This window comes from Bolinopsis microptera, chromosome 11, assembly GCF_026151205.1.
Source record: "Bolinopsis microptera isolate Bmic1 chromosome 11, MBARI_Bmic_1.0, whole genome shotgun sequence".
Taxonomy (NCBI): domain Eukaryota; kingdom Metazoa; phylum Ctenophora; class Tentaculata; order Lobata; family Bolinopsidae; genus Bolinopsis; species Bolinopsis microptera.
The window spans coordinates 13,546,612-13,564,759 of NC_087082.1; the positions used below are offsets into that span (position 1 = coordinate 13,546,612).

General features: G+C 38.2%; 1 protein-coding gene across 3 annotated transcripts in view; it reads left to right on the forward strand.

The window, feature by feature from the left end:
• Positions 1 to 18,148, forward strand: part of LOC134823784 (uncharacterized) — a 33,002-nt gene that overhangs the window by 8,888 nt on the left and 5,966 nt on the right. For all 3 annotated transcript variants that reach the window (XM_063835349.1, XM_063835351.1, XM_063835348.1), the window contains exons 3-4: positions 189 to 322; positions 17,988 to 18,122. In XM_063835349.1, the coding sequence (XP_063691419.1) occupies positions 189 to 322; positions 17,988 to 18,122 (269 nt within the window). The remainder of the gene's footprint in view (positions 1 to 188; positions 323 to 17,987; positions 18,123 to 18,148) is intronic.

The window sequence follows — 18,148 nt, forward strand, 5'->3', positions numbered from 1 at the left end:
ATCCCAAGCTGCAATAACAAATCAACGGTAGATAAAATACGTTAGATAAAACGTACTAAGATAAAACACTTTATCGAGTAAAACTGCTTAAACATCTCTTATTTCCACCTCAGTGCGGCATGCTCTCAGTATTTTTCTATCATAAATATTATTTAAAATAAGTATTTCTCTACCATAAATGTTTGCAGATAATACTCGTTTGAACAAATGGAGGATAGAACGAGGAGCCCTTATATTCCCTGACTGGAGCAAAGGGGAGATTATACTAGGGGGAAAAGATGACGTCAGAAAGGAACTAAGAAATGAGATATTGGAGCTGATCGTAAGTTTAAATTTTATGCGTTTTCTAATGATTATAGGTAATAAAATGTTTCTTACTATTGACTATATCTACTGTTAACTACGCTAAATATCCGTACTATCAACTATCAGTCAATGAAAAGTTCAGTAAACTCCTAGAGAGACATATATTATTCCATGTATTTTTTTAGTCCCAAGGTAAATGTAAGGGCCGTTGCAACAAAACCCACGATGAGAATATAGCAGTAGGTATGGAGACTGAAGATGTTGGCTGCAAACATGGACACGAAGTAGAAACCATGATATCCTATTCCGTTCAAAGCGTACCCAGGACCTGTTCCTTCTCCGTAAATCCGCCCTGCTGTTGAGTAGTAGATGATGCTCACGCCACTGTCACCCAGTCCAATCAAACCACAGATCAATGCAATGTAAATGGAGTCAGGGTGGACGTAGGTCTTAACTGAACCAATCTCCAAAATCTCCGTTGATGAACCTTGAGGGAGAATCAAAATGGAAAGTACAGCAGCAACTCACGACAACGAAGCCGTTGCTGGTAAACTTTCGGATGAAGTTCCAGATAGTTGTTCCAGTGAGGTAGCTCACTCCCATAATCACGCCTACCATAGGTATCAGGCCTCTGTTATCGGAGATGGATGCTATAGAAGTGGGAAGGATCTTTACAAAGAACCCCCATACAAATCCCCAGGCGAAGAGCGGGACAGCTAGTAGCCAGAATTCTGGAATCTTCATCACAATTTTGAACCAATCTAAAGAATCTTTTAATCCTGTTTTATTTACCAGGATTTGGACCAAATCTTTGCATTTTTGCACTGGAGATGGTTTTCCAGGCATCAAAATCATCACATCTACATCTTCTTCTCCTTTTTCGTCCGAATCCTCACGGGGGACGGTTTCAACATCGTCAACCCTTTCCTTTCCTTGCGACTTTTCCTTTACGTCAGTGAGAGCAACGGTTGCTATAATGGCAGCGAGGATAGTGACAGCCGAGCAGGCCGCGTAGACCACAACCCGATTCTCCTTAGATATCTGCCTCACATTTTGGAAGTAAAAGTAGTTGGCCAATCCTCCTATCACAAGTCCGCAAGCCGATGTCATAAACCATAACCCCATATTCCTCTGTTTAGTCTCCGGAGTGGAATTGTCGATTATCACCATCGGCCACAGAATCCACAGAGCACCAAGTCCTAGTCCGGTTAGTGCAGATCCAAAGTATATCAACTGCTTGCTGACAATCCATATCATGACCCAGTATGTGCCAGTCACGAGGAGTGTGGAGATCAGTGCGGTGAGCTTGATTCCAATCATACTGTAGATTGGATTAAAGAAAACTGCTGCGATGATAGAAAAAACTACTTTAATTGATTCGGCATAGTACCCAGTTACGAGGTCAATGTCAGTGCTCTCTGCAAGGGCTATGTTTTGAATAACTCCAGCTGGTTGCATAGCAGTTAGGCAGAGGGACATTGAGATGGCGGCCACCGCCATGTTCTTGTTCTTTTCATCGAGTAACACGCTCTTCAACTTTTCCATGTTTATGCTAAGTTACAAATAGTGTTAAACATGATTTTTACACGTAAAAAAAGTTGTATTAAACATAACAGCAAAAGTAACATTGTTAAGGACTTGCAAATGAGAGACGACCTGCAATCTGTATCACGAAAAAATAAGCTAGGAAGACTTATCGACGAATCAAATCATTAACTAGGCAAAACTACTGCAAACAAGAATGAGTTGATGAGTATTGACCGAAGAAACCAGTAAAACCAAAAAAGCGCAAAACTATAATCGATTATCATAGTACGTTAGAAGAATCTGTTATTAAGAAAATGTATCAGTACAAATAAAATTTACAACATCGAAAACGTTATCAAGAAATGCTAAATGACGTTGAGCGGTGAGCCTTGAGGGGAGGTTAAATAGGTTAAGATCTGTGGAATTCTATTGTTCTTAAAATTTACAGCAGTTGGTATTTCAGGAATTTTTCAAATCATTGTTTGCCCAATCGCTGGAGAGGATGGAGTACGTTTTGAGCACATTTATTTGTGTAAGACTGCTGTCCCTCAATTCCTCAAGTCTCCTCTGATCTGCAATTATTCAACAAGGGCAAGTAGGAACAACAGTGGCCGCCAGTAAATCTGTAGTTTGTTAACGTTCAGTCCTGGTGCACATAGTATTGATTGAGCTTTTTAAACAAAGGTGGACAACAAAGGCCAAAGCTATTAGCTTGAAGTGTTGTTGTTGAGGAGGCTTTGCTTCTATAACTGAATCGACTCCCAAAATTTACTACTCTATCCAACTCATTCAGGAACTGGTAAAACTGATAACCTCATTAACTGATCACCTCATTAGCTGGTACTAAGCTGCATGCTTACCAGTCAGCAGCTTCCGTCAGGTTCCTGATTAGCACGTGACACCGGCAATGATTTGCAAAGTGGTGGTTATTCATGCTCAGCATCTCATTATCTCCCTTTTCTGGGACACTCCGTATGATCTCCGGATCAAATAATTTTTTTCCCTGCTCTTGCCGAAGGCAAAAAGATCGTAGGGGATAAGTAATCGGGTTTGGATATATGAGCTATCCCGATGGACCTGCGGTGACGACAAAAGTCTGCTCCTTCGCAATATAGACCACTCCCCTATAATTATGTGTATAAAAGGAGTCTATTTTGCGCGCGCGACGCCTGTTATGTGTTAATTAATTACAGGCATAGCAACCAGTTTTTGGTGCTTGACGACTGTTACACAGGTTTCCATCGGGTTACAATTCACTCTTATTCATTAATATAGCATATTAGTCATCAGAGCGGATCAATCATCAATGTAAGTGTTATTTTGGTGAAACAAGCTTAATAAATTACCGAGTGATAAAATTCAGCAAGTCGAAACAAATTAAATTATGATATCAGCTGATAAACTTGTTGCTGATTACTTAACAGTTGATCGACACTTAATGGTAAAAAGCGAAAACATAGTTGACAAAAGATGTTACTTTACATTTACATTCAAGGAGCAACTAAGATCAAGATTGCGGTATGCTTTTAAAGAATCCTATATAAAATCAAAGGCTCGATAGTCGATAGTTGATGCTGCTGTAGATGTAAGCATCAAACAGAATAGTTGATTACAGTCAATAAAGTTGGCATACGAATTACGATGCAATAATATGACGTGACATGATACGCATCGTTAACACGAAACAAAACCGCGCAAAAATGAAATGATCTACAACCAAACCACATACAGATCGACGGCGACACTTCAGATGCGCGCAGAATTTTACAAGTTCTGCACGCCTAATATACATAATATAAACGATTATCACGTGCGCCAAACACCACTCTGGGATACAATAAAGTAGAACAATTACATTGTAGGCAGTAGGGAAATTTGATCGTGCGTGGTGTTACCGCGGCGAAATTCTTGTTTCCTATGTAACGCGGTTTTTCCAAGAATTGCGTAATATTAGCTATTTAACAGTATTTGGAACAGTGGTTGATTGTTTTGCTAAGAATTGCGTAATATTAGCTATAAGAGGTCGATTGTACAACTATTATTCTAAGTGATTAAGATCAAATTTTCATTAAAAAATAATAATTCTTGAATATTTTCCGAGAAATTATGTCTCACTGTGCACTCGTCCTACATAAAATAAACAGCATCTTAAACGTAATAAAAAATGCTAAATGGCGCTGAGGAGATTGATCTTATATAAGGTACGGTCTAAGGAATCCTACTATTGTCGTTAAAGTTTACAACTTTTGGTCGTTGGCATTGGTAAAAACCTTAACCTTTTCAACTTAAGGAGCCCTTATATTCCCTGACTGGAGCAAAGGGGAGATTATACTAGGGGGAAAAGATGACGTCAGAAAGGAACTGAGAAATGAGATATTGGAGCTGATCGTAAGTTTAAATTTTATGCGTTTTCTAATGATTATAGGTAATAAAATGTTTCTTACTATTGACTATATCTACTGTTAACTACGCTAAATATCCGTACTATCAACTATCAGTCAATGAAAAGTTCAGTAAACTCCTAGAGAGACATATATTATTCCATGTATTTTTTTAGTCCCAAGGGAAATGTAAGGGCCGTTGCAACAAGTCCCACGATGAGAATATAGCAGTAGGTATGGAGACTGAAGATGTTAGCTGCAAACATGGATACGAAGTAGAAACCATGATATCCTATTCCGTTCAAAGCGTACCCAGGACCTGTTCCTTTTCCGTAAATCCGCCCTGCTGTTGTGTAGTAGATGATGCTCAGGCCACTGTCACCCAGTCCAATCAAACCACAGATCAATGCAATGTAAATGGAGTCAGGGTGGACGTAGGTCTTAACTGAACCAATCTCCAAAATCTCCGTTGATGAACCTTGAGGGAGAATCAAAATGGAAAGTACAGCAGCTGCAATGGTAAACACACAGCAACTCACGACAACGAAGCCGTTGCCGGTAAACTTTCGGATGAAGTTCCAGATAGTTGTTCCAATGAGGTAGCTCACTCCCATAATCACGGCTATCATAGGTATCAGGCCTCTGTTATCGGAGATGGATGGTATAGAAGTGGGAAGGATCTTTACCATGAACCCCCATACAAATCCCCAGGCGAAGAGCGGGACAGCTAGTAGCCAGAATTCTGGAATCTTCATCATAATTTTGAACCAATCTAAAAAATCTTTTAATCCTGTTTTATTTACCAGGATTTGGACCAAATCTTTGCCTTTTTGCACTGGAGATGGTTTTCCAGGCATCAAAATCATCACATCTACATCTTCTTCTCCCTCTTCGTCCGAATCCTCACGGGGGACGGCTTCAACATCGTCAACTCTTTCCTTTCCTTGCGACTTTTTCTTTACGTCAGTGAGAGCAACAGTTGCTATAATGGCAGCGAGGATAGTGACAGCTGAGCAGGCCGCGTAGACCACAACCCGGTTCTCCTTAGATATCTGCCTCACATTTTGGAAGTAAAAGTAGTTGGCCAATCCTCCTATCACAAGTCCGCAAGCCACTGTCATAAACCATAACCCCATATTCCTCTGTTTAGTCTCCGGAGTGGAATTGTCGATTATCACCATCGGCCACAGAATCCACAGAGCACCAAGTCCTAGTCCGGTTAGTGCAGATCCAAAGTATATCAACTGCTTGCTGACAATCCATATCATGACCCAGTATGTGCCAGTCACGAGGAGTGTGGAGATCAGTGCGGTGAGCTTGATTCCAATCATACTGTAGATTGGATTAAAGAAAACTGCTGCGATGATAGAAAAAGCTACTTTAATTGATTCGGCATAGTACCCAGTTACGAGGTCAATGTCAGTGCTCTCTGCAAGGGCTATGTTTTGAATAACTCCAGCTGGTTGCATAGCAGTTAGGCAGAGGGACATTGAGATGGCGGCCACCGCCATGTTCTTGTTCTTTTCATCGAGTAACACGCTCTTCAACTTTTCCATGTTTATGCTAAGTTACAAATAGTGTTAAACATGATTTTTACACGTTAAAAAAAGTTGTATTAAACATAACAGCAAAAGTAACATTGTTAAGGACTTGCAATGAGACTTGCAAATGAGAGACGACCTGCAATCTGTATCACGAAGAAATAAGCTAGGAAGACTTATCGACGAATCAAATCATTAACTAGGCAAAACTACTGCAAACAAGAATGAGTTGATGAGTATTGACTGAAGAAACCAGTAAAACCAAAAAAGCGCAAAACTATAATCGATTATCATAGTACGTTAGAAGAATCTGTTATTAAGAAAATTTATCAGTACAAATAAAATTTACAACATCGAAAACGTTATCAAGCAATGCTAAATGACGTTGAGCCTTGAGGGGAGGTTAAATAGGTTAAGATCTGTGGAATTCTATTGTTCTTAAAATTTACAGCAGTTGGTATTTCAGGAATTTTTCAAATCATTGTTTGCCCAATCGCTGGAGAGGATGGAGTACGTTTTGAGCACATTTATTTGTGTAAGACTGCTGTCCCTCAATTCCTCAAGTCTCCTCTGATCTGCAATTATTCAACAAGGGCAAGTAGGAACAACAGTGGCCGCCAGTAAATCTGTAGTTTGTTAACGTTCAGTCCTGGTGCACATAGTATTGATTGAGCTTTTTAAACAAAGGTGGACAACAAAGGCCAAAGCTATTAGCTTGAAGTGTTGTTGTTGAGGAGGCTTTGCTTCTATAACTGAATCGACTCCCAAAATTTACTACTCTATCCAACTCATTCAGGAACTGGTAAAACTGATAACCTCATTAACTGATCACCTCATTAGCTGGTACTAAGCTGCATGCTTACCAGTCAGCAGCTTCCGTCAGGTTCCTGATTAGCACGTGACACCGGCAATGATTTGCAAAGTGGTGGTTATTCATGCTCAGCATCACATTATCTCCCTTTTGGGACCAAGAACAAACGGATAGCATAACAAATAAAATATCAAACAGTTTATAAAATACTAAATAAGGCTACCATACCCTACGCGAATGAACTAGAGGTTTTACAAAAACTCACAGTAAGTTCTCAAGCTGTTCTTGATTACTATTTCTGGGACACTCCGTATGATCTCCGGATCAAATAATTTTTTCCTTTGTAACGCGGTATTTCCAAGAATTGCGTAATATTAGCTATTTAAGAGGTTGATTGTTTTGCTAAGAATTGTGTAAAAGTTTACAACTTTTGGTCGTTGGCATTGGTAAAAAACCTTAACCTTTTAAACTTGTCGTATGCAAAAGATCGATTCTGCCCGCACATCCATGCGCAACATGATCGACATTTTTTGTGTGAACAAAGTTATAGACTTTAGACCCTAAAAAATATGTGCAGTGAGATGGACTATCTACAGCTTAGGAAGTTCAGGAAGTTCAAGAATTTTCCAACTCATTGTCTGTTCAATCGCTGGCTTGGAGTACGTTTTAAGCATATTTATTTGCGTTAGATTCGTCTAGGACTTGGGAGAGTAGTGGTTGCAAGCAAATCTGCGGTTTATTTACGTTAACAATTGGGTAACGTGAGAGTCTGGACTCTACGGCGTGACACTCTACGGCGTGACATTAGAGATGGTTCTTAATGGTCTGTCACCATCTGTAGCTAATGAATCTTTACTCTACAGTGCATTAAGAATTAAGATCATCTGCATTCTGCAGTGCCGCTAGACTATCTGCAGCTAAGGTATCTGCACATGTTGGTATTTCAGGAATTTTTCGATTAATTGTTTGTCCAATTGCTGCAAATTTATTTGTGTAAGACTGTTATCTAGCTTGCTAGTCTATTGTTCGCTCCTCTCAAGAAGCTTGAAAAGAGCGCCGCGCACAGGGACTGGCATGCCAGGTAAGTATTAAGTAAGACTGCTGTCCCTCAATTCCTCAAGTCTCCTCTGATCTGCAATTATTCAACAAGGGCAAGTAGGAACAATTATAGTGGCCGCCAGTAAATCTGTAGTTTGTTAACGTTCACTCCTGGTGCACACTGCACATAGTATTGATTGAGCTTTTTAAACAAAGGTGGACAACAAGCTATTAAATTTCGAAGCTCTGCTAATAAGTATTGCTGAAGAGATTCTGCTTCGCTGAGCTACACAGTACTCGAGCGAGGGACTCCATGGTTTCTATGTTAATCAACTGAAATGCAAGGATCACATCATCAATTAATCGCCACTGGATGATCGCCACTGGGTGATCTCTATGCTAGCCAGATTAATAGGTTTCTCTGTGGTTGGTCATCGCTAATAGCAGATGCGGACTGCGGACTGCAGAACCATGTCTTTAACTTTTCAAGTCAAACAAACAATTGGTTTTTCGTACCACAAATGATAAATCATAGAGGTTCAAAAACGGATTTATAATAACTTTTTGCATCCTAAAATTCGGCTAATCAGAAAAGAGATTGAACATATTTGGCCGTTTACGGTCCCCAGGCGGTCGGTTTGGCTACTGTGAACTATTTCATGCTGATATTTAATAAACCTCCGTCAGTCTTTTTACTTTTTATTGTTTAAGTCAATTTGCGTTCGACAATTATTTGACGGAGTTGTCCCTGAGTTGATATTTTTTATAAACAATTGAAATTTACTAAATATTTACACAAAGCCTATAACTCTATAAAATAAAAAGATGTGTAGCATAGCCAAGCGTTAAAATTAATTAACTGATAATTAATAACTGATAATAATAACTGATGATAATTAATTAACTGATAATTGTTTTCAAACAACTTAGTATAAGATAAATTAGTAAAGATTTATAAAAGATGAATTAATCCCTCTAACAGATAAATATAGGATATGGTTCAAATCAAGCCTAATGCTAAAATTATGTCATGCATTATACTTTCTTACTTTTAAACACTTGTAATCTCATCTTTCAATATTAGTTCCCAGTCCCAAATAACAGAGATCTACTTGATAAACTTCCTGAGTCCTATAGTGATAGAAAGGCACATAAGAAGAACAGCCCCCAACATACAGTAACAGTAGCTGTGTAGATCAAACAGTGACGGAGTAAACATAGAGATTATGTAGAACACACAGAATCCGTTGTTGTTGACCGAGAAACCCAAAGATGCCCCGTCTCCGTAAATCCGTCCTGCAGTTGTATAGTAGATGATGCTTATCCCACTGTCAGCAAGTCCGATCAAACCAGATATAACCACTACATACATGTCATGAGGCTGGATATAGGTCTCGGCTGTTCCAAGTTCAGAGATCTCGGAGGCGGCACTTTTAGGGAACACCAAAATAGAAAGTGTTATGGCAACCACGTGCATCAATGATGCCAGAATGATGCAGACAGTGTTGTTGGAACACCTGGAGATGAAGTTCCAAGAAGAGGATCCCACAACATAAGCCGCTCCAGTCACCAGTATGGTCAGCGGGATCAGATCTCTTCTATCGGATATGGAAGCAGTTGCTGTTGGTAACATTTTCACGAAGTATCCCCAGATAAAACCCCAGTAGATTAAAGGCAAGAATAAGATCCAGAACTCCTTCAGCGTTCTCATTTCTTTGAACCATTCCCTAGCACTTTTTCTATCCTCATGATCTGATTGCCCTGATGATGGAGTATCTTTTCCACCGATAATCTCTACTTTATCTGTTCCCTGCTGCTCTGCTTCTCCTTCCTCGTCTATCTCATAATAGGTAATTTCCCTATCTGTCAGTGGTATGTGCCGATTGTGACTCTTGGTGATGTCAGAGATACCCAGAGCCGCGATGATGGCTGAAATTATAGTGACCCCAGCAGCAAGGCCATTTACCATCACCCGGTTGGCGGTGGAAATCTTTGAAACATTCTGAAAGTAAAAATAATTGCAAAAACCACCAACCACCACGCCTAAGGACTCTGCCATCCACCAGTAGCCCATATTTTTCTGGGACATGCCTGCCTCTGAATTGTTCATCACAACCATAGGCCAAATGATCCACAGAGATCCATATCCTAGTCCCGAAAGAAAGGAGCCCAGGTAGATGGTGTACTGGTTAACAATCCATATCATGCTCCAGTATGTTCCAGTCACCAAAATGGTCAGGACTGCTGCAGTTATTTTGATTCCGGCCAACTTGTAGAAAGGATGAAATATGAAACCTGCCAAAATGCACGCAATATATTTCACAATGTCCGCGTAGTAACCAACTGCTAGGTCTATGTTTGTGCTATCTGCAAGGGCTATGTTTTGGACAGATGCTGCCGGAGAGGCTGCCATTACACACAAGCACATGCATAAGCTAGCTAGTACCATGTTCTTCGTTCTTTCAGTATACTTCAGCTCCATTTTGATTCCCCTGGGATAAAGAATCGATCATTGGCAATGTTAAAAGTGTGATGAATCTGGTTATAGATAACTAATTTGTGATTTGTGATGGGATAACATTTCATAAATATGTCAATCTGCATCGTTACATTATTACGTCATAACTATTAGTATTCCACCAAATCTGTTATAAAACGTGTTCCTACGCAACAAATACAATTGTTTCAAACGCTCGAATACAACAGAGTGATATATTAAATACAACAGAGTGATATATTAAGCTGGATGATCAAACTAGAACGTACAAGTACAAAGATAGATATCAGCACAACAAGCACAGAGTACTCTAACCCTATATCATAAATCTTTACGTACATACACTTTAAAACAGTTGTTTTTTTCATTTGTGAGGATCAAAGCTTAAGTTATCTTTCTAATGAGATCCCTGAGTATATAAACTGTTTCTAAAAATATGCACATACGTGGTTTGTCAATACAGTGAGATTGATTAAAATGTGCGACGGTGTCACCTAGAATCTGTCAATTGTATGAATTGTTGCAGCTTGAAATTAAGGCTACAAAATAAATCTCGATCTTCAATTACACCGTTTTAACAGAATTCTACATATTTGACCTGTAAAGTATGAAACAAATGGGACTGGAGAAAACTTTACTTTTTGTACGAGAAAGAAAGCCGCTCTAGTATATAACCAAGATAGAAATCAAACATACTTCCCGTTCTTGCATTCATATCTAAATGAAACTTTAGGATAAACATATAAATTCGGAGGCCGGGATGGTTGAAAAGAAAGCACAAGCAGTAATTCCGATTATGAATATGAAAAATCTGTGAAAATGTGTAATTCGTGGTAGCCAGACTTATATTACGCTCGAAATAGGTAATGAAATATTCAAATAATATTAAATATTATATTCTGGAGCCGATATGTGACTTCTATTTTTAAGTCTTATCGCTATAAGAACCCATGGTTTTTTGGGATAAAAAAGCTGTCATTATATCAAAATCATTTATATATTAATCTGGTGGAGTATTGAGTCCACCCCTTCTAGTCAGTTATGAAGAGTAGAAGTCAAAAAATCAAGTTTTAAGAAGCCTGTTCAGCTAGGTAGAAATACAATACGTACGATAGGTGGAAGGTGTGAGGAGCAACTCAATTCCTCAAAGGGAAGCCAAAGGAACATGCTCATGAATAATGGAATACGAAAATATATATTTATCGTTATTGCTTTATTGGATTAAATAAATCGTTCTCCACGGGGCTTGGTGCATTCATAACACCACAATACAATGAACAATGAATACGAAATTTGACGTTCTTTATCAGTTCGATGATCGAATGTCTGTCACCATTGAATATATTATCATATATTATATTGTACCAGAAATAAAGAACAATTACGCCCTGGTCCTTTGTCATCAGTCGGTCCAAATTCTGATTTATAACCAACCTTATCTTTATTTTACAGGTTTTGAGCTGTTTAATACTTCTTTGTAATAAACTGATTTAATTTATTATCACAATTCGAACATAGTCTTAGAAACTCAACGGTTAACAATCGAAATTAAACGGTCTGTTGAAAAAATAATGAATAAGTTCTATAACAAACATACCCTAAAAAGACATGTAATTTAAGCTTGACCTAGTATGGCAATGCACCGCAAAAATACGAATACGAATAAAACCAGGCCGACAGAACGTAAAACAGCCGCTTCATTAGTCAAAGCTTCATGTGAATTTATATGTAACATAAACATTAGCATGTTAATCAACAGTAATCGATACAGGGTGTTTCAAGACATGTAACTAATTAATCAGAGGCAACATTAAGAGGCAGTAAAACTAGTGGGCTGCGATGAATGGGAACTTGCCACCCCATGGCAACATTAATGGCAGCATTAAATATAATATTGGTTCTGTTAAATCGCTTCTTAATATATAGTAAATTGATATCATTCTGACAATGCTAACTATCTGGCAATACGACTAGAATTATCATTTGAATACAACTAAAATTATTAATCAAAACATCTAGCCCCCAAGAAAGTACAAAGAAGCAGAGAGCATAACCAGTATACAATCACAACTAATAATTACAGTCAGAATCATGCGACTAGAAATAGAGAGGAAGTTAAAACGCACTACTTCCTACATGAAGTCACAAACTGTGAAATTATGTCTGAGGATACAAGCTGGTTGGTTATTAATAAAGTGAAATGAAATGAAATGAAATGAAATGAGGTATTTATATCCCGCTCATATGATTAACCAACAACACAAGGAAGAGGTTAACCATGTCAGAGCGGCTGACTGTGAGTAATGTGAGCAAATGTGTAAAATGAACAAAAGTATAACTCAAAAGGGCTTAAGACAAAATTAAAACATCTTTTATTGTAAACACCACACTAAACTAAAAAGAAACAGAAACCATACAATACGTGTAGGTATTATAAATGATAATACAGTGACATGATCAACAAAAAAGAGAGACAGATCCTAGAAAGGTAGAGATCAAGACAAAAAATGGAGTGCAGTAAAAAATAAAAGCCAATGTGTCTTGCAAAGTGAAGACAAATGGGAAGAAAAAACATCAAAACTGATTATATAAATGGTTCTTTAACATTCGCTTGAAGCAGTTGGTATCAGTAATACATCTCAACATTATTGGAAGAGAGTTCCATGCAATCGGTGCATGGCTTGAGAAACGTCTGTCATCAACTTTGGACCTTTTATTCTTTGGTACCTTTAACATGAGATGGTCACCAGATCTTTTCGACCTGGTCATGGTGTTTGAAAGTTCTGTATCCACTACAGCCACATCTAGTAATGCTTTTAGGTAATCAGGTGCAGTACCGTGAACTGATTTGTGGGTTAAAAGACAGACCTTAAAGAAGATTCGTTGGTCTATAGGGAGTATGTGGGCCTTCTTATAGAAGGGAACCAAGTCCGTGGTTCTGTCTTCTATGTTATAGATGAAACGAACTGCCCCATTAAGGGTGGATCTAAGTTTGTTTAGTCTGGTCTTGGGTAGATTCATGTATAGAGAATTACAGTAATCTAACTTAGATATAACCAGTTGTTTCACCAACATCAATTTAATGCCTTCATCTAGGTAACGACCAATAGTTCTTAGGTTCATCATTGTCCAGCTACATTTCCTTTTGACATTATTGATCTGTCTTTCCATATTTAAAGTTTCATCAAATTTGACACCCAGACTCTTCCAGCTGTCTCCTTTGCACTCCGTAGGTAGAATTTCAGTGCTTCCAAATTGCAGTCTGACACTGAGTTCACACTTTTTTAGAATATGGCTCTTTCCTAACACCAATAGTTCTGTCTTACTTTCATTCAGTTTCATGTAATTCTTCACCATCCATGCTTTTATCTCTGCGAGACATTTGTTTGTTCTGTCTTGGACATCAGTGAACTGTACCACACGGTTTGGTTGAAATGAGATGTACAGTTGAGAATCATCTGCATAGAGCTGTATATCAAGACCATATTTGGCCGCAATTTTCTGGAGAGCTTTGATATAGAGGATGAAAAGAATAGGCCCCAAGAGTGATCCCTGGGGAACTCCAAACAAAAGCTCCAAGAAAGAAGAAAGAGTATCATCAATCTTGACACAGAAATGTCTTTTCTCAAGGTAGGACTTTATCCATTGCAGCGCACTTCCAGTAATTCCATAGTCTTTCATAAGCTTTTCCAATAAGACTGTGTGGTCAATGGTATCAAATGCTGCACTTAAGTCAAGAAGTACAACTATGACAACATTCCCAGCTTCAATTTCTTTGTTAAGATCATCACACATTCTTACAAGTAATGTTTCACAGCTGTGATTAGGGCGGTATCCAGATTGGACTTCTGAGTAAAGGCTATGATTCGTAAGATGGACATTGAGCTGGTTTAGTACAATTCTCTCTAGGATCTTAGAGAAGGCAGAGAGGTTAGAGACTGGTCGATAGTTACTGAGAATATCAACATCAGCATTTTCCTTTTTCAAAGTCGGCTTAATGACAGCTTTCTTCATATCCGAGGGAAAGACTCCAGACTTCAAGGATGAGTTCAATACGTGGAGTAAAAAAGGCGTTAGTTCATCAACACAGTTTTTTAAGAGAAATGCTGGGATCGGATCCAAGCAGCAGAACTTGTTGGACATCTTTGATACCAGGTCTTTGAGTTCATCAGCTGTTATCTCAGAGAAATTATCAAAGATGCAGTCTTTATCAAGAACATGATCTTTGTCTTTGTCTTTGTCTTTGTCTTTGTCTTTGTCTTTGTCTATATCTTTGTCTTTGTCTTTGTCTTTGTCTATGTCTTTGTCTTTGTCTATATCTTTGTCTTTGTCTTTGTCTTTGTCTTTGTCTTTGTCTTTGTCTTTGTCTTTGTCTATATCTTTGTCTTTGTCTTTGTCTTTGTCTTTGTCTTTGTCTTTGTCAGAATCTTTTCCTTCCTTCTCAATGGCTTGTCTGATGGTCGCAACCTTTTCAGTAATAAAAGTAATAAATACTTTAAAGTTTAAGATATTTAGAGAAGACATTCCTTTCAAAATTCTGGGTAATCAGTTTACTAATTATTATCAATGATTTAACATCATGAATAGGGTGAATAAAGTCAATAACAACTGAAGAGAATTTGCTTATCCTATATAGCTCACCTACAATTAATACTCTATATTATGAAGGTTACACAGGTACAACTTTAAAACTGAAATCTCTTCGTTTATCAAATAATTTAGTAAGAAAATGGAAATTCAAAATATCAATATCTAAATCTAGTAAGGTAGTCGAAAAATTACAAGAGATTGTTATCACAATGTCCAACTCAGCAGGGTAAATATCGTTGCATACTATATCAACAGTTGTAATAATAAACTAATAATGGGGTTAGGAACCGACCAGATATCCGGCTGAATCCGGATCCGGCTTCAATATCCGGTTCCAGCTCCGGTTTCAAAAATTTTGCCGGATTTTTGCCGGATATTTCTTTGTTTAAAATGTATTTCTAAAATCTTGAAATGCATAGTTTTCGTCACATTTTAACTCGAATCCCTAAAAAGCAAAACTTTTTTCACTAGACTTTGAAAAACCGAAAAAATATTTTCGGCTTATAATAAACGTACCTCTCGTATCGAGAGCTCCCGTTTCCGAGCTCGTGTTGCAAAGGGGAGGCCTGCCTTCCGAGATTGCATTACCAGGGCCGGGGAAGCCTTGAGTCCAAAATTGTATATCGAGGGGTGGGTGCGGACTTTGAAAAACCAACAAATATTTTCGGCTAATAATGAACAGGGTAACATGAAATGTTGAGAAAAGTGGTTTTCAGAAAAACCTAAATAAAAAAGTTGGCCATTTTTGGCCCCTTGCCCAGATTTTATGGGGGGCGATGCCCCCCTGCCCCCCATCCTACACCCCTGTCAAAACCAATTAAAAAACTGCTTGATCAGATACGACAGTTGCGCCCAAGCGATATATTGAAATCCCTCCAATTATAATAAAAGTAAAATTTATTCACGTCACTTATGATTGGGAAGTGGGAACCTGTTAATGGCCTGTTAAGGTGTGGGAAACGGGCGCAACTGTCGGTAGGCCTTTAGAATACACTTGTCCTAAAAGACGGGAGCATTACGTTAAATCAGGTGATTGGGTTGGCACTAGATCCCCACTATGGGAATCGTGCAGAAAGCCCAATTACGGTATCTTAGCACCCTGTCACGATTGGCGATTAGGTAATCATTGATTACCCAATCAAATCTAGAACCTTCTACGACATTCAGATTCAGAAGTCGTTTTATTAGCGGAGATTCAATGTGCATTTAATTAATTAATTAGATAATTTCTTTATTAAAAAGTTGTTTAGAAAAAGTTGTTTTTTTTTGTTTTCTAACAACACTGCTTCAAACTAGAATCTTCTAAGATATTCAGAAGTTGACTTATTTGCGGAAACTCAATGTGGTAAAAAGGTGGTAAACAAGACGTGGTAATTGTGGATTTTGCTGACGTCCGAAATTTTGGGAACTCTCTGGAATGACTCCTGGGATCTGTGCGCGACAAATCGCGCATTTTCCTTTAAATCTGAGGACCAAATTCGCGTATTTTCTTTCAAATCTGCTGGCCAAATATCACGTTTTCTATAGGGATTAGAAAACAATCACATCCACAGTCTTCCGAATGTAGGTGCGGATTTCGAAAGCCGAAAAAATATTTTCGGCTCATAATGATCATGGTAGCATGAAACATGAACAAATATTTGACCTAGATGTCTACTGCTAGGCCTAAACAGTAAACATCATCGGCCTGGTCTTATAAGCTTACACTTATTTTGTAATTACAAACTATGGCATATAAGGATTAATATCATAATTATTAATGACAAAAGCCCGATAATAAGGATCAATTTAAATTTTCCGGCAAGATCCGGCACAGTCCGGCAAGTTCCGACAACACTATATTTGCCCTTCCTAACAACCGGTTCCGGTCCGGCAAAATCCGGCTAACCGGATAATAGATCGATATCCGGCAAAACCCGGTCCGGCAGCCAAAAGCCCATTCCGGTCAGTTCCTAAATGGGGTGTTTAAATGAAAACAAAAGAATCTTGGCAAACGAACAACTTATCAAGATGGATCGCAATCCTTCGACAAATCGAAATTGTGCCACTTTATTTTGGTCACGTTAGTCACTTATACACACAATGTGTTGGAATCTTATATTGCAAAGTTATAATATTGAATACTTTACTTCAATTCGGCTCACCACCAGCTCAACAAGCCCCAGCCATCCTGCTTATCTAATTGTAAAACCTTCTATGAGGATAATTCTAGGTTTATACATTTTGAATTGTGAGGAAACTCAGTTTAAGACATTACGTAAGGCACTTTGTAAGTTAATTGTCGTGTTCACAAAAACATTCGTGTAAGGCAACATTATATTCTACGCTGTTGAGTAATCCAACCTGAGAGAACTTAAAGGCTGCGAATTTTTCAGCTTATTATTGCGGTTTTTGTCTAATTTGCCGCATGTATGAACATGTTTTGCCTTGTTTTGGGCAAGTGCGGAATTGCACTATTTACAAAAAATTGCCGCACTTTCATGTTGATTGTTGCCTCCTGTTTTCGCGGATGATTTATAACCTTTTCGGGGCGGAGTCCAGAAAGGATCTGAGGAAATCAAGATCTTGGACCATCCATATTCGGTAGATATTATGGGAGCTCATAACTAAAGAGTTATTAGAAATTTTCGGGAAACACTGAGAGTAAACTTCATCCTGGCAATCGATTGGTTTATTCTACCTTACAAGACATTTTTATAACGTACGAAATGCGACGGTTTTCCCGAAATTTCGCCATATTTTCGGACCGCCAAAATTTCGGTCGTCGTAATAGAATCCGTCGCATTATTTTTAGCTTATTCCAATAATTGTGGCTTCATCGATTCATTTTGTTCTTGAAAAGTTAGTGATATGATGGTGGGACAAATAAACACAATATTCCATGATGAATTTAATGTCAAGTAATACGTTTTAAATTTACAATAAATTACATTTATGTGCTAACATAAACGTCTTATAAGAGACTAAGTCAAGATAAACAATTTAATACCAAACTCAATAAGTGAAACTGAAAGAGTCGAGCCGGACCCCTTAGAGGGAGATGAAGAAATCGATTTATAAGTTTCATTTTGTTTCAACATGATTTTACCGATTTTTAGAAAAGTTTGAATTTCCTTTAGCTTTGTATCAGAAAACAAAATGATGAAAAATACCCTTATTTTCTGTGACGTCCGAAATGTGACGGTTTTTGTTCAATTTCGCCATATTTTCGGACCGCCAAAATTTCGGTCGTCGCAAATTGGTCCGCCACAAAAATGTCTTGTAAGGTACGTAAAATAACGATTTCCACTTTTCAGGAAGAAAAGGACGTGTCAGAGTTCTACGTTCCCCAAGTTGTGAACATGTCTTTCTTGGTGGGTCACAACTGTAGAAACCTGAAGAAGATTGAGGAGAAAACAGGCACTTTTCTCCGGCCAAAGGGGTCTCATAAGGTATGTTGTCACGTGTCAAATTAACA